Raw genomic sequence first — 22,991 nt, 5'->3', positions numbered from 1 at the left:
TGTTATCAGATAAATCTCGTTTATACTTTTGTGAAGATCACTTTGATGTAAGTAACCTTATTAACATTACCTATCTAATGAAATATACTCTTTAATGATAGGTTAACTACTTCAAGAATCAATACTTTGGGAAATGTGGATAATATTTAGAGGTTATACACTTTTGTTTACTACCGTAATGACGTCATTAGCATGGCGGCGACATTTCGTAGTGTTCAAAGACAGATAAAAAAACCTAAAAACTTTAAACTGCAATAAAAAATATATTTATGTACCTTACGAAGTGAAACTAACATTTCCCGATTGCTTTTCCTCTAAACAATCATTGTAATACACTTTTAATGTTTTTCTCATCTAGACTAAAATACCCTATTGCAGACCTCTGTCTATATGCCACGGCAAAAGAAAAGAAAACTAGAGCGCTTAATCTAATGATTTACTTAACACTCAGTTTTCTTTAGCCATTGTTAATTGGAAACTTTTATTACATTTTGTACAAGATATTTCACATGGAACTGCTACGGAAAATGTACTTTTCAGATGAACGGGGGTTTTCACAATATTTTTTTGAGATATTTTTAGAATGAATGTTCAAAATTACCTGGTTGTATAGCGTCGCATTATGCTGGCTTATCAAGGAGGTTTCAACAGCCATTCTTTTTTTGAAATTTTGGAGCGAAAATAAACAGTATTAAGATGATGGAGAATGTTTTGAAAAATGTGTCACGCCATTTAAGAATGGTTCATATTTTATCTGACTGTTTTACTTCATAATTAAATTAACTCATGTTTAAAAGATGTTTTATTATTTCACAAAAAATCAAGTTAACAGAGTAATGTTGAAATGTGTATAATGCCTTTGATTTTTTTTTAATTTATTTTTTAGGCGACTTTGTCCAGTGCAGAAAAAATTAAGGTAGGTAATATTTTTATTCCACAAATGAACACGTTAACGCTAAAATGCAGGTTTAGCAAAGTAATTATCACGTCTCTAGATATTTGGATGAATCAGCTTAACCAGTTAGAAGCTTAGTTAGCGCTACTTTAGATAAAGGAACTTTACACTTGAAAGCATAAAAATCGGATAACTTTGAACTCGTCGCTTCAAGATCAAGCTGAGGTTAACAAAAAATATTGCACCATTAAAGATTATAAGCTATGACAATTTGTAAAATAAAACTCTAAACTTAAAAAATAAATCATGAAATATATTTTTTATCTCTGATAATTATGGCCTTTATTTTGTTAATGAGTTTGTTTTACAACTAAATATATTTGAGTCATAGTATTGTCTTTTGAATAATATTTAAAAGTCGTGGGAACTATTTCAAACTGGGTTACTGGAGCAAATCACACTACATAAAAACAATACGAAAACAAATATAATATATTTGAAATGACAAGGATATACTTACGAATTAGGATGTTCCACTGTTCGATGCTCGAAAGGGTTGTATGGCTTTTCATCAACGTTTTTTGAAGCTATACTAAGTGAAGACTGGAATCCTGGATTACTTGTTAAATCCGCTCTGGAAAATGAAAAAATAATATTTAAATAAAATTTTGTGTAAATAAGGTTTTGTTCGTCAAAATAAAATCTGAAGCCTTAGTGCACTGTCAGAAAAGTTTTTTAAATGCTGTCAGTGAATTCTAAAGCGGATAAAATCCTTTAAAAATTGCAGCTCCTCATTTAATTTCAACACAATTTCAAAGGGTATGTTATAAAAAAAAATCCTCTGAATTGTCTCGTGGAGTAAATCATTTTTGATAAAGTCACGGCTGTAGTTTGAAACAAGTATCCCAAAATTTTCTTATCATCATTTTTTCAGACTTCCCAAATTTTATTCACATAACAAAACCTCTGAAATCACATTACACGGGTATCAGAAGCTACGTAAGCAACTACAAATATCTATTTCACGAATGACCTTGTGGATCAGATGCGCTCAATGGCACGTAACGGGTTTTTATAGTGAACAGTCGACGAAAATCACAGTAACCATTCATTTTCTATTGTTGACACGCATCACCGGGTATTTGCACATAAATTGAAGGTTTAACGCAAATAGATCCGTAGCGTTTTAACATTGTCTATGGTAATCCAAAAATATGAGATTATTGAAGCATAGTTTTTAAAGCAAAATGCAATTTACTATTTTATAGTCGGTCTTTTTTTTTTATTAGTTTATTATGAATATAAATTGGTTTTTGATTTGATAATGAAATTGCTGTTTGTAGAATGCAATAACTTCATTTACAAATAATTGCCCAGATTGAGAAACGATTCAATTTTAAATGAGAATTATGAATATTTTAAAATATTACCTTTTAGAGTACAATATAAAACTTTGTTGTTACCGGCTATTTGTTACCTATATTATCTACTTCCTCTACTAACTAACTACTAACGACTGCCTCGTTGGTCTAGTGGTCGCAAGCGCGGCTGCTTTGCTCAAGGTCTCGGGTTCGATTCCCGGGTCGGGCTGAAATCGCTTTGTGGGTGATTGATTCACCCGTGCTTCGGAGAGCACGTAAATGTCGGTCCTGCGCCTGATCTTTTTCCGGTCGTGTCGGATTGCCGTCCCATCGGGTTATGAGAGTGAAGGAATAGTGAGTGCACATGTGTCTGCGCAAATGCTCGTGCACTATAATATGTCCTGCGCAGATGGCTGATCTCCTTAAATGAGAACAGCCGCCGTGGCCGAAATCGGCCGTGGACGCCATTATATTATCTACTTATTTTGGTTGGAGGTTCGATTTATCATACTGTTAGGTTTGTTTATTTAGTCAAATGACTAACTCTTGTAGAAGCTAATTTTGACAAAAAAAAGTATGAATACGACTCTATGGAACGTAAATTGTACCTACATTACATTACCTAGCCGATGTAGTGACGTCATTATCCTAATCAATTACCTTGATTTTGTTATACCATTGTATTCTTCGACGTGAGAAACTGATAGCAAAAACTAGGATCGGAATGCAAACTGTGGAGCAAATATATCCTGTTTTCATTTACTTGTAATATTCTGTATTATATTAATCAAAAGTTAAAATTGCAGGAACATCGTTATTGTAATGAATTCTTTGAATGTCAAAATTCAATAGGTAAGTACTTTTTTGTATTATATAATTGATTGCCTCACTTAACTAGTAAATAAAACTTACGTGGACTTAAAATTATCTATCTCCATCGACTCCTTTGCCTTCGCCATTTTGGATTATCTGTAAACAAAGGAAATAAATATAAATAGGGCATAATATTCGGGAATTATAATTATACTACATGTCTTTGATTTCCGATTGGAAGCCGACCTTAACATAGTTGGGATAAGATTCAGGAGATGATGATGTCTTTGATTGCAATCCTTTAGAAAGTTTATGAACTGCCAAAGCATGTAAATTGAATATTTTGTCTAATTAGTGCAGTTTTTACAAATAAATACATGTTTTAAGGTGCGTGCTAGTTATTTGTCACGCCGTTTATTTGGATGTAGAAAGATATCCCCTGAACCTCTGGGCAAAACTGCGGACAACACCTGATACATAAATAAGTCACGGCACCAAGATTCTATATTTAAGCTCCACCGAATCTCCCTTATAGCAACACATATGTACCTACGTGAGTTTCCGTCGTAAAAGTCGTCAATCAGCCACGTAAATCACATTTTAGGACAATATATCATGTTAAGGAAAGTGGGCAGTTTTCCCTCACGGGCTCGCACGTATTCGAATTATCAGGGAAGAAAGATCCGAGTCTTGAAATATCTGAGTCGTGGAATATCCGAGGTGCGGAAATATCTAAATGGTTGCCAAATATTTATTTAGGAAATATAGGAAATTTAGGAAATTTTTATTTAGGAATCTTGGGAATACTGAATACTTTTTTCAATTCTTGTAAGTAAATAAGTACTGGGTTTGTTACTTCTTTCTATCGATTTGTTTTTCAAGTTGTCAATGTTTTCGTTATTCGAAGAGGTATTTGATGTTCGAATGAATTATTGTGATCGTAAGACTTGCTTAAGCAACGTTTATAAGTATGAATTTTCTTAAACAGCCTTTAAGTATTACTTATATTTAATTCACGTTTATAAGTAAGGGGGAAAGTCTACGACCTAGGTTAATCAATAAAAAAACGTCACGTTCCCAACACGAGACTAACATTAGTAATAATGTTATCTTTATACATTACAGCATCCATTTAGGCAAAAAAATAACACTTGACACGATTGACAGATGAAAAACGTCAGATCATTTTCTTAAGAAATAAGAGATAAAACACATGTTTTCAAATAGATTGAAATATTACGAGTGTTCCACTGAATTGACAGTAAATAAGGAAAATAAATAAACAGCCTCAATGTCATGTTGATCTATTGAATTACACATTTCTGTGGAAATATTTTTCGTGATCGTAGTCTTTATCAGATTCATGTTTTCTTATATTTTGTGTTCTTATTTCAGTTTAACTTGTACACTCTGGTACAGATAAATGATTTGGATATTATTTCCTTGAAAACATAAGCTTAACAAACTGAGGGCCGATTTTTCTATCTATCTAATGTAACAGACGTTGTCCAATTGATTTATTAGTAAGTACATAATATTGTTGATGTTTATAATATGTTTACCCTACTTAAGGGTTTACATAATATTTAAAAACCTCTTTATTTCGTTTGTTGTGTAAAGTGTTTGTATTCTCCATCTGAGAAGTATTTAAATCTACAAATTCATGACGATATTATGACGAAAAGATAATAAAAACTATCGAAATAAAATATTTATCTTTTCTTACTCATCTTTAAATATTGTATATAGAGCTCGAGAGTTCACAAAATATCAGTATTTTTATAACGGCGATGTCAATAATTCTTATACTATCAAGCATCTGATACAGTAGCGGGTTTAAAGTCCTACAATAGATAAGAGCGTGACAAGTGTAATCTCACCTTAAATTTATCATTTGAAACTTCAACGTGTCATAGCACCTTAGTAGAGAATTGAATTTAACATAGATATTATGCCTGATTCAGAGGAAATAGGAATCTTACGAAATAGACAATCAAGTACCTGGAAAAATACGAAAATGTTTTTGAAAAAATAATCCGATTTCACCTTTTTTCTTTTGAAATATAATTAAGATGGCTTATCTTTAGAAGACTATTTAAAAAGAATGAGTATTATTTTTGGAAAAGATCACGATTGGATATCATATAACCTCCAACTTCAGCCCATTCAATACTTAATACGATTTTTCAAAATTAGGTCAGATAATATCTTTGTTCTTTCAATCCTATCGGGGAAATTAAACGATATCTAAGTATAATTCTTTTGATACTTCAACAATATACAAAACAAATGGTCTTTATTTAAATCCGATTAAGTCAGTCATGGTTCCTGTTCTCATACAAGGAGATGAGCCAGGTGCGCAGAACATATTATACTGCACAAGCATTTGCGTAAACACAAGTGCACTCACTATTTCTTCACTCTCATAGCCCGATGGGACGGTAATTCGACACGACCGGAGAGAGAACCGGCGCTCGGATGTGTCAATCACCAACTTCCAGGCTCCGGGCTGTTTTTTAAGTTTCGAAAACTCAGAAAGAGAATGTAAAAGTTTCATGGTTACAATAAAAGCGAGAACATGTAATTTATTTTAGGGAACAGGAACAAGACGGATTGCTGCCAATAAGACCTAATTCATTATTTAACTCTCTTTGCTTGTCAGTACTGGTTGACAGTTTGTTTGATAACGATGGCTCAAGGGCTACTAACTCTTTTTTATATAGTTGGTACAATATTCTTCTGTTACTGTTACTGTTACAGCCTTTTTATCGTCCCACTGCTGGGCACAGGCCTCCTCTCACATGGAGAAGGATTGAGCATTAATCACCACGCTTGCTCTATGCGGGTTGGTGATTTCAGACTTTATAGTCCAGGTTTCCTCAAGATGTTTTCCTTCACCTTTTTATCAGCCATTGGTGTCTAAGTATACTTAGACAGTACATACAAACTTAGAAAAGTTATTATATATAAGTACATAATTATAATATATATAAGTACAATATTCTTCATTCTCTCCTATTTTTGCTTCTTTAAAGGCTGCTGCAAAATTGCAGCACCGATCAAATTTCTCTGTAGGGAAGCTATATTATGAACAATAAGCTAGGGTTTTGGTTTGTCTGATTAACAGAAGTAGTTCTCCCGGGATGCGGGTGAAACCGCCGGAAAACAGGTAGTAAAAAATACAGCAAACCATGCAAGTCACTTTACAAATGAAAAAGCGGTGCCACCGACACAAGTCTGTGTAAACGGTTACAAATGTAGGCTCACCTTATGAGATATAGAGTAGGTATCCGCACACTAAACAGTCGGCCGACAGTTGACCCAATCATTGCCAATTTTTTTTTAAAGAAAATCTTGATCCCAAGCAAAGTTTCTCCGTCCATCTGATACCGGTTAAATACCTGATCTTCGTTATGAGTGGGCTATCAATCATCTTCCTACTGATTAAACAAACTATTGGCCGACTAAAAGTTTGCAGTGTGCGAATACTCTAAACGGTTCCAAATATAGACTCACCTTATTAGAAAAACATTTTCACTGAAGCTATTTTCACTATTTTCACATTATTTACAGTTTACGAGTATTTTCACGATACAAATGGGAACTACTTAAACGTCGAAAACGGTATGTTTAATATTGACTGACGCAGACAAAAGAAAAATACAGCATCTTGAAATATCGACAACTAAGCGTAGGTAATTTGAATTTGGTAGACTTTTTCAAGCTAGTTGTTACGTGTGAACTACAAAAGTTACTGAAAATTTGAATTGGGACAGTGGGTTAGTTAAAAACTTTTCTGTAGGCCAATTTTTTTAGTTTTGTCGTCGAGGTAGATACTGCTACTGGCTTTCGTGGTAATTACGCAGGTTTTAAACTGGTTATAATGATCTAAACCTACATTATCAAGTTTAGTTTTCATTGTGTAATATGTATAATGTTGTAATCATTTCTTTGTAAAATTCTTTACAGTTAACTTATTCCTAGAAAAAAAGCAAAACCTTCATTTTAGGTTATAAACACAATCTATACTTTTTGGTAGCCACTATATAACTTCAGATCTTTTGGGAATCCTTCAAACAAATAAACGATATAAAACTGATTAGGTTTCCGACGAAATCTAACAAAAGTAATTTCGCGATAAACAACCCAATTTCGATTACTCGCGTATTACATAACCAGTATATAATGAATTAAGTTTATTTTCACAATCATTATAATATCAAGTTAAGTACTTTTTATTTTATTTTCTTGTATACAAGGAAAATTATGTTTAGTTATAATTTGTTTAAGCTGAAGATTTCGTTTGTTTACTTGAATACACTAATCCAAGAACTATCTTCTGTTCTGATATTAAAAATCTTTCAGTGTAATAGCCCATTTATTGTGCGAGGCTATATAAATGAAATGTATGTAAAGTTGTTCCTAATGAAGGAATATAAAGATCATAATACGATCCGGTTGGCTTCCATCACGCGTCGCAGATTTACAAAAAAATCTATTATCACTATGCAATGTTCCTAAAAAGGAAGACCGATACGTACACCTGTTTTGAGTTAGTATAATAAACAATAAGAACACTATACTTGTACAAAAACAATCGGCAGTTAATTTATTATGTCACTTCTGACGTACAAATGTTATATTGAAGAATTGGTTTGTTATAGTGACTAAGCCCACTCTAGCATACTGCAGACTAAATCGTTGGCTAATAGTTGCCTCCACGGCTGATTGACAAATGTGATGGTTTCGAAGTACTTTTAAAATCAATCAATTTAAATTATTATTTTTAAGAGAAGATTTAGCGCAACGAACACGCCAGTAACACATGCCTGTTACTTTGGTTTGGATTAAACTTGTAAGTCGGTTTGATACCGACCGGACCCTGATCGTTGTAATGTAGGTACGCTCTACTATTTAGCTCTATACTGATTTAAGAGTCTGACCAAACTATCGGCCGACTATAATTTGAAGTGTACAACAGCTCTAATGGATTTCATTCACGGAATTACTTGTGTGATTCATTCTAAAATATTTAATTGTATCCATATGGAAATATGAATCCGATGAAGTATGAGAAAGTGTTATTTTGATGACTTTTAAGGTTGTTCCAAGTAAGATGTGAAAAATCTCAAAATGGTGAAGATATGTGTGTCAGGCACTTAAGGCATAGTTTTTAAGATTTACTGTTATACTGTGTTATACTGTTTTTATAAAAGACACAAGGATAAAATCTTCTATAGTTAATGCATTAAAAAATAACCTGCACATTTATTACCACTAATTTACACCTTAAAGTAAATATGCGTAGGAGCGCGAAATGTCTAGAAAAATATGTAGGACACTAATGAATAATAACATTAGTTATACGAAAATAGTGATAAATCCGTATTGGTACATTAGTGATTTTGTAAACAACTTTAATTGGTCTGAGAAATTGTAACTTATAAATGCGAATTCGTGTTTGTTTGTTTGTTTGTGTCAATTATTATTGGCAGGTATTAATGCAAAATTTTGATGACAATTAAATATATTACTGTCAATCATATATTGTACTGATCGAACTGATCAGATGATAACATATGAACAGAAACTTCATAGCTGTGTTTGGACTTGTAAGAAAAGTCTTTAATGTTTTTACGTGCATTTATAAAAGCGTGCTTATCTCATATTTTTTTTAAAAGCGAACAATTTATATAAGATAAGTAGATAGGGCTGCGAGGCAAATAGTTACCTCGTTTATACACACAAGTATAGCTCACTCGCTTTTATGAAGTAAAATATCCACTTATACAATAAGAACTTTATGAAAAGGGATGCATATGGGACAACCCCGCGTGCTTATTGAAATTCCAAACGATATTAAAAACACCCTAAGAGTTATGTTATTATTATTACTTTCTTAATACTTCCTGGAATAACATTGAACTCGTAAATCCTTTTATGTATGTCTTCCTTTTCTGTGAATAAACTACGGAAAACTTGTGCCGGAAAGTATATTTCGATATGATTGAGCATACACTGAGGAGCTACTGAATTAGGATAGATAGGAATTTGCTGTTGCTGTGAAATATATATTTCAATGGCAACGGTTTTTTTATGGGATCGTGAAACTTCCTAGTCAAATATTTTGATTCAGTTATATAGGTAGGTTATAGAGTTTCTGAAGTTAAAACGTGTGGAAACAGAAACATGCAATCTGATGGACCTTATTTCATTAATAATACGCGAAAGTAGCTCAGTCTGTGTGTCGAGCTATACGCCGAAACCAGTGAACCAATAAAGAGGAAATTCCACAGATACAGATAGTTTAAAGCCTTAGCAAGGACTCTAATGCTATCCTAGGTATGTTACTTTTTATCCTAGCAAGTAATTTAATCGGGACGCTAATTAAGCTTCTAGGAACAGCTACCACGAATATAAAAATTACTGACCCAAATCCACTGCACTCAGGTGTATATAAACAACGTTAGCACCTAGCGATAATTAATCTGAACTCAAGTGTAAGAACAAGTTCGCAACCGGAGCATAGAACCCAAGGCTTTATCTTCGTTAACCACCCACACTGCAAACTTTAGTCGGCCGATAGTTTGTTTGGAGTCATAATTCAGTATGAAGATGAATGGCAGTACACACATTACAAAGATTAGGTAATTAACCGATCCTGCCGGGGCTGCGGGATTGTTCGAAAGGGTTGCCGCGACCATGGTTCATAAAGGGATTAACCGAACTGACTGTTGAGACGCCATGGCCACTTGACTTGGCGACCTTCGGATGCCAGAAGAAGCCAGACCTGCGTCGCTGGCGGCGTTGCCACGGCGTCTTAGTGAGGCAGAGCTCTAAGATCACAACCATCGGATCAACCGTCTGGCGACTGTTTAGTCTGCAGTGTGTGGAGCGTTTAGTGTAAAATTGATTCGTATTATTCATCTCCAGTGTAGTTAGCTAGTTGAAGAAGCCAGACCTGCGTCGCTGGCGGCGTTGCCACGGCGTCTTAGTGAGGCAGAGCTCTAAGATCACAACCATCGGATCAACCGTCTGGCGACTGTTTAGTCTGCAGTGTGTGGAGCGTTTAGTGTAAAATTGATTCGTATTATTCATCTCCAGTGTAGTTAGCTAGTTGAACAAAACCTTGGCACTTTGGTCGGAGAAAGTGATCTTGTCAAGGTGTTCGGTTAATTTGTGTCTGTTAAGAAATAGATGATGAATTGGTAATGGACGGTTTGGGATAAAAAATGTCATCGTAAAATGCAATTAACTATGCTCCGTTCGCAAAATTTGCAGTCATCCACGGCAGTCTTGACTTCACTATCCACAAAATATCTAAGGATGGTTTGGGCCATTTAACTTTAATGATACTAAAACCATTGGTGATATTATTACCCATTCATCATATCAGTGATTTGACAACTAGGTATTGTTTGGTTCATCGTCATCATCAGCCTTTTTATAGTCCCACTGCTGGGCACAGGCCTCGTCTCAAACAGGAGGATTGAGCGTTACTATGCTTGCTCAATGCGGGTTGGTGATTTCAGTCCGTAGTCCTCAGTAGTAGTAGTTCATGGTTTAGTTATCATAAATAATAGTGAATGGTGCACCCCACCCAAAGTCTCCTAAAATAATTTTGCAGTAACATATTTATAAGCAAGGTCGATCAACTATGACAAGTTATGCGACCTACCGAATATACGTTATTACAGTCACACATTAAAGAGCAAGTTCGATCAACTGAGATAAGTTATTCGACCTACCGAATATACGTTATCCCAAAGGCACCCTCTATAGAGGTGTGATACGATATTATGCATCTCTAAAGCATCACTATAATAGCAACGATATTTTATCCTTCTTTACGTCCCATGGTCACAGATGTGTCCATAACAGAATACGTATAGAAATCGTTTCCAATACCGGCATGGGACCACTTAACTGCTCTTGACAAGATTCGATAATATAATTTTATCTCGATTCATCGACTTATACATAATTGAAAAATGAAGATCAATTTCAGTTCAGATACTTTGTAGAGAGTCCAATAAACCAATATTTTTAGATCTTTTTTGAATTTTTCGATCCATTTAATTCATTGAATTGTTTTCATTCAAAAAATAGGAACCGCACTATTTCCTGTTTATACAAGATAGATATTATAAGAAATCTAAAAAGAATATTCTTTGAGTAGGTATTTTCTATGACTATTGATTCATAGTACGATAACAAGATAGGTGATTGCTTCGTCATCAAGAATGTATGTCTAATACTTCGAAAAACAAGCTTGACAGCTGTATTTATTTATCTCAAACTCTTAGATTTGATTGACAAGAATATTTCACTTTATCAACAGATTGAATAATCTGAGTTATTGAAGTGAGGCAATTGACAATAATGCAGATAAATCTAGATAAATAGCCTTGAAAGTTATCGTTTAAAATAAAGTTTTTAGAGTTCCATACCCAAAGGGTAACACCCCTATTACCCTATTACTAAGAATTTGCTGTCTGTCTGTGCGTCCCTCCACCTGTCACCAGGCCGTGTCTCAAGAACCATGACAGCTAGACAGTTGAAATTTTCACACATGATGTATTTTTGTTGTTGCCACTTGGACAACATATATCTACTAAAAATAGATGTTATCAAATATGTTAAAATAGAATAAAATAAATATTTTTGGGGGCTCTCATAAAATAAACGTGTTAAACATAAATGGTACGGAACCTTCCAAGTATGAGTCCGGCTCGCGTGACTTGGCTGATTTTTTATCTTGTTTTCGTAATCGCATGATTATCACGTTCTATGTGAACAGTAGGTGGGGTCATCTTTCATGTGGATCAATCAGATTACAATTCTGATTACATTAACCAGCAGGACTCCGTAGGCGGAAGCTGATCAGCCCTTCGGGTTTTTTCGAAAGAGTTGCCGCGGCTCTGGCATACAAAGGTATCAAGAAGGAACATGGTGGGGTTGTGGTGTTGTCTGGTCACGACTGGTATTCCTCTTTACATTATCTTTTCCTCCGGTATATTCTACTTTAAAGTCGTACTCCTTCGAAGAAGGTCATTAAGACTATTTTCTGAAATCGGTAAATCATGTCGTTCATTTGTTGTAAAATGATTTAGATTTCTATTATTTGCATAGTTTGCGTAATTGGAACGATTCCCACGAATATGCTTGGCAACGTAACTTGACACTCCTCGTTTATATACCTGAGCACCGCTGCCCCAACGTGTTCCTTGACGCAGCAAAATTTGATACGCACTAAGTATGTGGCTGTCTACTACATACCTCGAAAATATCCTTATGAATTTCGACCACCACGAAATCCACAATGGCCAAAATTAATAGTGCGAGTGCACCGACGGTATATGACATAACGCTCTGATACCTCTAATTTCATATCTTTCATAAATGTTAATTGTGACGTAAACTTTTCTTGCTTTGTCCTTCAAACCATTGATTTAAGTTCTTATAAGATTACGCTAAGCTCTGCAATAGAGCCTTCTTTATCAATCTTTTTCTGATGCACTATGGTCATCATCCTCCGAGCCTTTTTCCCAACTATGTTGGGGGCTTCTAATGTACTATGCCAACCTCACAAAATGACTCGCAACTTAAACAAAACATAGTTGATCGACAAATTAGTTCAGTTTTCGCAAACAACGCCGAAGTCCTTGTAACAGAAAGTTCCAAATCTAAACTAATTTGTTCGTAAACGTTTTGGCAGCTGTTTCAAAACTCTCCTTATTGTTTGTTTATGTTTTCTTCTTTAAGGTAAAGTGACATTTAAATGAAACCTTGGCCTGGAATCCTTTTTTCTTTTATGGTTCGAACGCCAATTTTTTATGGAATAATTGTCTGCTATGGTTTTAATGTTTTTTTTATGTGTTAAGTAATGTAGTGTCATTTTTGGTTCGGAATTATTGAATATGGAACTGAATTTGCCAGTCTTGTTCTTTTTTTTACATGGACTTTTGGACTGTAGCTTGTCCTCGCTTAGCTATTCAATGATTAGCTATTCAGTGGTACATTCGACCACTAATCATTGAACCAGCGTTGTATAAGGAGACATTAATTAGGCTACCACGACTTCCACTATTGCATGATAAGTAAATCAGAATTATTATTAATTGCTTACCATATAAAAATGGAATCGTTTCGTAGGTTATGCTCATCAAGTATAAATGTAGGATTTTAATTTCTTATACCAAAAATAAAAATGTCTAGTTTACAAATGACTAGCAAATATTTGAAAACCTTTAAAATACTCGAAATTATTCAAGTTATTCAGTCACCAACTTGAAGTCCTTTGACCAATGTAATTTAAGATACAAACTTAGGCTCGGTCGCCTGCGACTGGATCGTCTAAGTTAGTACTTAGTCAAAGCCTTTGCTGAGTTTCAGCAAACTTGTACAAATGTTAGTGGTTAATTTTAGCTGAAACTAATGAACTAATTATGTAATACTTAATATTTTTACATAAAGACCGGTGTTTAAATTAACTTTTCAATCAACCGATCAATGTTTACTATATTTCAAAAAAAAAATTAATTACGTATTTACAAGTCTATATTTCTAGCCTACATTACTTCTTATCTGCTATAGCTTCGTTTACTTCATTGGGGGACTCCGTTCTGCACCCAGATAAAAGGTACTCTATATGCAATGCTTTCCTTAAATAAATGCTTGAAAATATTATTACTTTAATGGACACACTCAGAGACATTTAATGATTACTTAAGCCATTTGTTAGTGAAGGATTTCTTTGAAGAATTTTTCTTTTCCGTCCGTATCTCCAACAAGGAGTGACTTAAGTAGTCATTAAAATGTCACTGAGTGTGGGGGTAAGATAGATAAATGTAATTTATGCCTTTTGCAAATATTTTTGTAAGATTATAGTTCGGCCATTCAGAGAATGCGTTCCTGACACGTCGCGATTGAACTGACGACGTAACTTTGCAATGGCGTTGCAGTTACGATAAAAATATTTTTGCTGGTTGTTTACCGTTTTAACAATTGAGGAGCATTAAAACAACATTATTATATCAATAATCAATGAATGTATATAATTATGAGTGACACGTATCTCGGCCATTTATTTACAATGAACTCAACGTTTATAAAATTGAGTTACAATTTTATCTTTAATACGTGACTTTTACTTAAATAATGTATCAGCCCTCATTATTGTATTACCAAATTATTATTCTACTTATTAAACGTACCGTTCTAATTAACGAATCATTTTCATACTTAATTTCTTTTTTTTTATGAAAAGTTACCCCCCACTTTAACACTTTAATATATTTGAACTTATGTTTAAGATTCATTGAAACCGAGCAATTGACTGCTCATTTAATCCCTTTGTATCAAATTATTCCGCAACAGTATTTTGCGTCTGTTTAGTTCAAATTAAAAGAATTTGATAGAACAAATTTTCTTTAAAAGAATTCGTGGCTACCCTAGATGCTCATGTCCATCATAAGGTCCATCATAGTCTTGACCTGACGAGTTCTTACTTGTTTCGGAAGGCACGTGTAATTGAACGACCCTAGCCGCTGAGCCACAGAGGAGAGAGAGAGAGTTATAAGACCAGATATATGAACTGTCTTTTTCTATTAGGTAGGTACTATAAATATAAGAAAAACATAAGAAATTCTTCTTAGCAAAAAGAGAGATGTGTTATTTACTAATAACATTATCATTAATGAGTAATGATCTCACGAAGCCGCGTTGAAAACGATTGATCAATCTGTCCTTTTACAAGTACCATTAGTATGATATAAATAATATTAATATTTTTTCCTTTGATCAACCTTTGGTGACACGGAAGGAGGAAAATGTAAGTCCAATAGTGTACATTCTCGTAGAGTATGTTTTAGCGTAATAGGACAGTCGTCCAAAAATGTGTCCCCATTTGAACGTCCACAAGAAACAAGTTCGAAAATAACAATATCAGATTTGACATGAAAAATTTACAAAACTGTTCGACTAATTATTTGGAGTTTTCCTTTTCTTGTAAGCTTAATTATTTTTGACTGTGTAACTGTCCAAATGATTAATAAACGTCCTCCATTGTATAATGTAAAACTGTTTTTTCTGTGTTTTCACTCGTGTCCCATGGAAACTACCTTTACTGCCCGTAGCGGGATAACTGTAGCTTTCCAACAGTTAAAGAACTATTTAAATCGGTTCAGAAGTCTCGGAGTCTTTAGGGTTCAAACAAACAAAAAATGTTCTTCTTTATTAAATTAGCATAGATAAGCTTATACCGTCGTACCACAAAAAGACTTTTAAACTTCAGTTTAACACTTGTCTAAAAAAACGTCAGAGTATGACGTTCAAATAAGGTCCATTTAGCAGCCACACCGTTTTTAGACAAGTGTTCGACAGATGTTTAAGGCGTTGTAGTAAGTGTCTAAAATGACCAATAGTGTCTAAAATGACAAGCAGTTTTTTTACTATTTCAAAACTACTTGAACATTAGGAAGTAGATCAAATGTATTCGCAACGAGTTTCATCACTAAGGTCAGATACCACTCGCTTCCTTAGCAACGGACATGGCAACACTTCAATGGCAAGTCAGACGTAAATAATAAATTAATACACCTATAATAATGGGAGGAAATTATAAGGGTAAAACAGATAATATCTTTTTTGTAATTTTCCTACTTATTTTCCACTCGATTTGTCCTTATTATAAGTTATAAAAATGAGAAAATATGATGATTTTTCTTTAAAATAGTGGGAATAAATACGTGAGAGATGATTTGCATTAGAAGGGAGTGAATATGGTATTATGTCGGCTCCAAATAAATTGGGTGCGGGAAGGAAGCAGATACTCGAAAATATTTTAAAGATGTTAGTTAGTCAGTTGATAGTAAAAAGGTGTCGTTACAAACACATAAACTATATGATTATTATATAGTCAGGTGCCATGTCATCCACTCCAATTTTAGGTTCCAAAGAGCGCAAAATCATTAGTCATTTGTTTCATGACCAGATACTTCACATAGATAAGCCTAACCATACCCAGATACTTATCAAGATTGTAATGATGTAAAATTTCATGAATTTCGGAGAAAAATAAAACATGAATACAGTTTATGTTTAATATGGACGTAGCCAATTATATGTAACAGACGTCAGATTGCATTGGCTGCACGCAAGGGCACTGTCTAAACAATTATAGGTTGCAAACTGCATCTATTATTGAGATCATCAATTCATCGTGTTCTGTGATTCCTATAATAATGTTTTCAACGGTAAAATAGGCTCTAATGTGAACCACGTTTGATCCTCATTAAGGCCGGTAAACAGGACCTACTCATCATCATCATCCTCCGAGCCTTTTCCCAATCATGTTGGGGTCGGCTTCCAGTCTAACCGGATTCAGCTGAGTACCTACCAGTGCTTTACAAGAAGCGACTTGATTTTATCTAACAAACAGGACCTACTCGTTGTTAGGTAAATATTCTATGCTTTTACTTTTGAATATCAAAAAAACTAATTGAATAGTTGTGGATGAGTTATAGCGTCACGCGTCTTTGATATAAAGTATACTATAATTTACTCGTCACATTTACCTACCCCTTTCCCAACTATGTTGGGGGTAGGCTTCCAGTCTAAACGAATGCAGCTGAATACCAGTGTTTTACAAGGAGCGACTGGCTCTCTGATCGCCTCATCCTAGTTACCCGGGCAACCCAATATACCAATGTAAGACTGGTTGTCAGACTTACTGACTACCCGTAATGATTGACAAAGATGGTCATTTGACTTTATTACCCATATATTATCCAATAATGAATCAGACTGTAACACATTTCAACCATACTTTGCCTTGAAACAGAGCCTTTCGATTACCGATAAAACCACAAGGGCGTTCATTGAACCAATTTTACAATCCACGTCCGCGTTTCTTAGTTATAAACTTAACTTACTTACACTGACCGAGACCATTTGGGCCTTACTACAAAAACTTTAAACCCTGTTTTACACTTGTCTAATAAAATTTTGGCTGCAAAATGAACCATATGTCAACGTCATAATTTGACATTTTTTTAGACAAGGCATAAACTGACGTTTAAAAGTTTTTGTGGTAAGACGGTTTATGTTCTAAAAGACATACACTGTTCCATGTTCGCAACAGCGATATTGTTACTCATAAGAAATCTTTGAGGTCAAAGATCAAAAAAGTAGTCGCTATTAAGTGGTCCCTTATAAATCGGTTAATTTATTTTTAGCTTTAATTGTACCAGAATTAGTCTTCAATCTTCATTGTAGATATTCCAAATAATTTATTCAATGGCGACTTATGCGCGAGATTCAAGTGAACCTGTATTGAAGTATTCAAGGTCAATTCCGTAGTCCTTTCAGAAAAATAAATATCAAAAGAGCAATGAGTAAACAGCTGCTTGTAAAAAAACTTTTTTACAAAAAATTAAACCGACTTCCCAAAACACTAAAAAGAAAAAAAAAAAACTAATTTTAGGTGCATCGGCCTAGAAGTCGGTGTCTGATGGATGTTACTAAGTTAATTTTGCCACCGACTTCTAGGCCGATGCACCTAAAATTAGTTTTTTTTTTCTTTTTAGTGTTTTGGGAAGTCGGTTTAATTTTTTGTAAAAAAGTTTTTTATTTACACCTTTTCAGTGATACGAATAGTTGTCACTATCCATATAAGTGGGAAGTTCTCATCAATACAAAGAATATAAGTCCAAATACGAGGCATTTTACATATTCAGTTGTCGAGTTCCCTCGACTTTCTCTGGTCTCCATCATCAGGTCAGCTCCAAACCTTCACTGTTGCAAAGGTCTTGTCAATTCAAATAATTTAAGCCCAAACACGAGGTAGTTTACATATTCAGTTTTCGAGTTCCCTCGGCCCTCTCTGGTCGTCATCATCAGGTCAGCTCTAAATCTTCACTGTTGAATAGTGCTTTTAGGCGTACACCTGAGTGTCAAGTTTTTACCCTATGTATGCCTACAACTTTCGAAGGTTGCCCTCGATTTCTCAGGGTTTCCATCATCAGATTCTGACCTGATGACTATGGGACCAACTGGCAGCTATTCCGAGTCGAACAAAAAAAGAATCACGTAAATCGGTCTATAAACCTCGGAGTAATCGATGTACATACATAGAAAAGAAAAAAAAAAAACATACCGACCGAATTGAGATCCTCCTCCTTTTTGGGAAGTCGGTTAAAAAGAAATAAAAGAAGGTTTTATTAAACAAACAGTCTAATTGAGTATTTACCTTATTCACAGATTAACAGTCATAATATAATATTTACATTGTTTTTTATTTTGAATAATGTACAAGCTTTTATGAAGTGGATACAATGGGTGCAACCTTTTTTTGCAGTGTAAATAATCATAAAACATTATATTACACAATATTGAAGATAAGGTCCAGGGATCGGTCCCAAGGACCGTGTTTTTTTGAACTCAGTCATGTTAAGTTAAAAACGGTCAAGTAGTTTAAATAATCGAAATAAAAATGTTTTTATTTCGATTATTTGGAGATTAATTGTTTTTGCGATTTAAATACAATACGATTTTTGTATTAATTACGTGCATTTACATGAAAATGCATTCTAATACAAGATAATCTGAAATCTTATTGTCACGCGACAATCAGTTCTCACGATGAAATCAGTGTAATAAAATATTATTAAAATGATTAAAGCAATCAAAGTATAAATGATATTTCATTGTTTATTTTAAGAATATAAAAGCCGACCGACTCAAGAATTTAAAACAATATTTTCAAGTCATCATCATCAGCCTTTTTGCCACTCCAGTGCTGGGCACAGGACTTTTCTCACACAGAGAAGGATTGAGCACCAATCAAAATTTTTTTTCCAGTATCTAGATAAAAAAAATATTTAGATTAAAGTATGGCACAAGTAACTAGAATATTTAAGTTAGCAGTAATTAGCCTTACATCCATGGAAGAAGAAAGATGGGTCGTAACGCCATAAGGTAGGTCAAGCGTCATCTTGTAAGTCAAGTAAAGTACGGTAGGCGTGATTAGTGACATCTTATGCATCTCCTCCAATCATTTTGTTCTGTCTTAAAGGGACCCGAGATATTTTGCACTTTAGGAAAATGTAATCTTGTCGCATAGATACATAAAAATCCAGTCATATACCTATTTAATACCTACGACTTAGGATTGCAACAGCTATCGAACATAAGTACCTCTATTAACAGCTGTTGTCCTAGTACCAACGCAATTCCACATTGTTATAAATGTCGGACATTCTCGCAAACGACTGCCAATAGATAACTAATACATAACAGGAACATTGTATAGATATTTTATTACTACCGCATAGCTACCAATTAAAGTGCCTAGAATTTATTATGCCTTAGATTATGAACTGCAAACGATTCCTCTTAGTTAAACTAACACTTCAAGAGATCAATTTCTCGCATATTAAAAAATCGATCGATAAAAAATTGCATTGAAAAAGAGGGATGAGAAGAGAGTGCATGCAGCAGAAATGATAATGCTGAGATGGATGTGTGGTGTTACAAGAATGGATAAAGTGAGGAATGATTACATTAGAGGAAGTCTGAAAGTAGCGCCAGTTACAGAAAAGATGAGAAGTAGAAGATTGTCGTGGTATGGGCATGTAATGAGGAGGGATGATACGCATGCAACAAAGTGTGTGCTAGTTATGAATGTAGATGGATGGAGAGGAAGAGGAAGACCTAAGAAAAGATGGATTGCCTGGAAGATGATATGAATAGGAAGGGAGTGAGTGTCAGTATGACGAGTGACAGGGGAAAATGGAAGAAAATGACATATTGCGCCGACCCCAAGTAAAATTTGGGAACAGGGCAGGAGAAAGAAATATCGATAAAAAATTGCCTTTCACAGGTTGGTCCTGCGATAATAGTTCAAACACTCAGAAAAGTATCATACATTTTTTCAGTCTCCCTATCTTCATTATTAATATTTAATTGGAATCCGTTCAGCTTTATCAAGAAAGTGCTACTGACAGACAGAATTATGGTCAGCTTCTTCAGGAAACAATTGAAAAACCAGGAAATAGCTTCTGATTTATGAATCGCTTCCCGTAAAAACAACCCCACTGTTTCCATACTATGGTCATATATTATGTCATGGCTTGATACCCATTGAATCCTCCTTATCCCATATAATGCCATATATGTATAGCAGGATAAAGGTTTATTACTGTGTGACAGAAAACCCGCTTTATCACGGCCGCCATTTTACGAGAGACATTCACTCTGATGCAGTTTGGTCAAGGCCGACTGAATAAAAATACGTTTAAATGCTATAGGAAATGAAAGGGTTGATTTAGGACAGTAAACACAATATGTACGGCATTTGAGTCATATAAAGTAGATGTGACGAACAAAAAAAAATCTAAAATGGCATCTCAAAATCAAGAGTTTAACCTGCATTGCAAGTGATCTTGAAAAAAAAAAATATTTTATATCGCAACCGACTGGTACAGGTAGCTCTTAGTATATCAAAATCTAGAACTAACATTATGAATGAGATGCTAAACTAGAACATCTGACAAAACCTGAAAGCTGTATACGTTTCACTAAGAGCAAAAGGTATTTTCTTTTTGTAGCATTTTATTCAAGCAATACGTTGCATGAGACTCCAGTCCTTGCATAGGAGTATCATGGAGAATAAAATGAGCAGCGGAGATGTCATAACGCACAATCTCCTAAGAAAGTAGTGCGACAAAATGCGGGAGTCCGCAGGACGAGGAATGTTACTAGTCCAGCCCTTACTCGCCTTTTATGGAACCCTCCGATTGTTTTCAAAATAAAATCACCAATCAATCAAGGCCAATCTTTAACAGTTTTGATTTGACAACCAGAGCGTCTCTTTAGCATAAGTAACTGATCCCGCCTACCGTACGTTGTATGACCTACAAGAAGGCGCCTAACCTACCTTCCTTATGGCATCTCCACTATCTTTCTTTCCTCGGTGAGGTAGTACTCTAATAAATTAGTTGCAAGGATGCTCTTGTATTGCATCCTTGTGTACGTAAGTTATTCGAGATGACCGGTGCAATAGGGACGGGATGACCATCAAATCAAACGGTTGGATTATAATCATGTATCTGAAGATGTCCTTGAGAAAGATTTGGAAATAAAAAATTAAAAAATCTTACTTTCTTAGCTAAGGATAGCTTGTATCTTGTGGCTCCGAATGTTAACGAATTTCTTGTCTATAGGTTTGGTGTGAAAATTAGGATATTTTGATGATATAGTTTTATAGAACATCTACCTATAGGTATACCTATATTTGACGCTATAATCCGGAAGAAAAAAGGTTTTTTTGAAGAATCTAGAGGGAATATGAAATGTATCCTAAAATTACTGTTAATACTACTAGCAAGCTTTGTTTAGCTGTTCACTAATCCGTCTACCTCTTAATCTCAGACTATAAAGTTTTTATTGCTTGAACCTAAACTCCCGGTCTTTAAATAAATAGATTAATAATACTAGAGGTATTTATTCCCAACTATTATCCCATATTTTAATCTGAAGCGCTCAAGTTACTCCCAAAATCCAGCCTCCTCCTAATATAACTTGTAACTAAGTTGTATATTAGAATCAAAAACTAAAAAGAACTAAAATAACTTCAATAGTTAGAACTGACTTACCAGTATTAAGGAATGCGTAAATAATAAACCAGATCTAATGGATTTACGATTCTCATTACTATTCATGTTTGACGTGATATCGATAAAATTCGCAAATTAAAAAATTACACAACACAACACAAAACATGCTTTTTGATAAATAATAATAGTTTAAAAAAAAAACTATACGCACCTTTTAGAAAAATCTGCAGTCAAAAAATTCAAAAAAACACTGGTCACATTGAAGTCACGATAAAAAAAAAACTGCAATAAATAAACAAAGCACTGTTTCCGTTCCGCACTCGAAATCTGACTGACCGTTTGCGCTCGCGCATTCGTACTATTTGTCACAAATCATTATCACAACACAACCTACTTGGTGACCTCCAATTAAATGCATGTTATTGGCCCGACTCTGCTTGACTAACAATCTTTATTGTGTGTACAAATTGTCAATGATATTGACAGGTGTATTAACATTGTTAGGGTAGGTTTAAGAATGCCAGATATTAACTACGTACCTGGTACATAAAAGGTCTCCAGAAGGAACATAGGTTGGTTGTAAAGAGTTACCGCGGCACTAGTACATAAAGGGCTCAAGGTCAGTAACTGATACTACCTCGGATGATTTCCCCATAAAAAGGTGGGTGGGTGGTTGTAGTCAGTAAAAGACTCCTTACTATAAAACCAAAAACATCAAATTAAAACATCTAACAATTACCTCAAAAACAAAAAAACCTCTTTGGTCCAATGTCTTATTAACTTTTATCGTAGAAAATATTCATGAGAAAACTCTCATTTTTGTCACACTTGACCTCAAGATTTTGGCCTGAAGAGCAATTACGTGACTTAAAAGACGCGTCTCATTGCATAACTTTTCCTTTCAAAATTCTTATTATTCTTTGTAAAATAGACCTAACTTTACTTTACTTAAAGACCTTTTCTTGTTGCACAACATTTCAAGGTCATGTTAAAGCTCAAATTGAAGCCTAGATTGACCTAGTCTCATTTTCTTTAAGAGTACCCGAACAATGCAAACTAAACAGTCGAGCGACAGTTGACCCGATGCTAGGCATTTTTTTTAAGGAAATCTTCATGCCAGTCAAAGTTTTCAGTCGGTCTGATTCCGGCACATTACAAAGATCAGGTATCTTTGTAATGTGCGTACTACCATTCAGCTTCACATTGATTTATGAGCCCAAACAAACTATCGGCCAACTGTATTTTGCCTGTATTGGCCTGTATTTTGCATGAAATAAACAGCTTTTTATATTTTATTTTTACTAA

The 22,991-nt window shown here is 34.4% G+C and overlaps 1 protein-coding gene across 1 annotated transcript in view; it reads right to left on the bottom strand.

The window, feature by feature from the left end:
• LOC124632409 (proton-coupled amino acid transporter-like protein pathetic) overlaps positions 1-22,034 on the bottom strand; it is a 54,567-nt gene extending 32,533 nt beyond the window's left edge. Inside the window, exons 1-3 of the mRNA XM_047167241.1 lie at positions 21,898-22,034; positions 3,169-3,225; positions 1,416-1,529 (exon numbers count right to left, since the gene is read on the bottom strand). Coding sequence (XP_047023197.1) covers positions 1,416-1,529; positions 3,169-3,215 — 161 coding nt within the window. The 5' untranslated portion in view covers positions 3,216-3,225; positions 21,898-22,034. The remainder of the gene's footprint in view (positions 1-1,415; positions 1,530-3,168; positions 3,226-21,897) is intronic.
• Positions 22,035-22,991: the final 957 nt, after the last annotated feature.

Source organism: Helicoverpa zea, chromosome 8 (assembly GCF_022581195.2).
Source record: "Helicoverpa zea isolate HzStark_Cry1AcR chromosome 8, ilHelZeax1.1, whole genome shotgun sequence".
NCBI lineage: Eukaryota > Metazoa > Arthropoda > Insecta > Lepidoptera > Noctuidae > Helicoverpa > Helicoverpa zea.
Note: the sequence above shows the minus strand (reverse complement) of the source record. Positions and strands in the feature narration are given on the sequence as shown.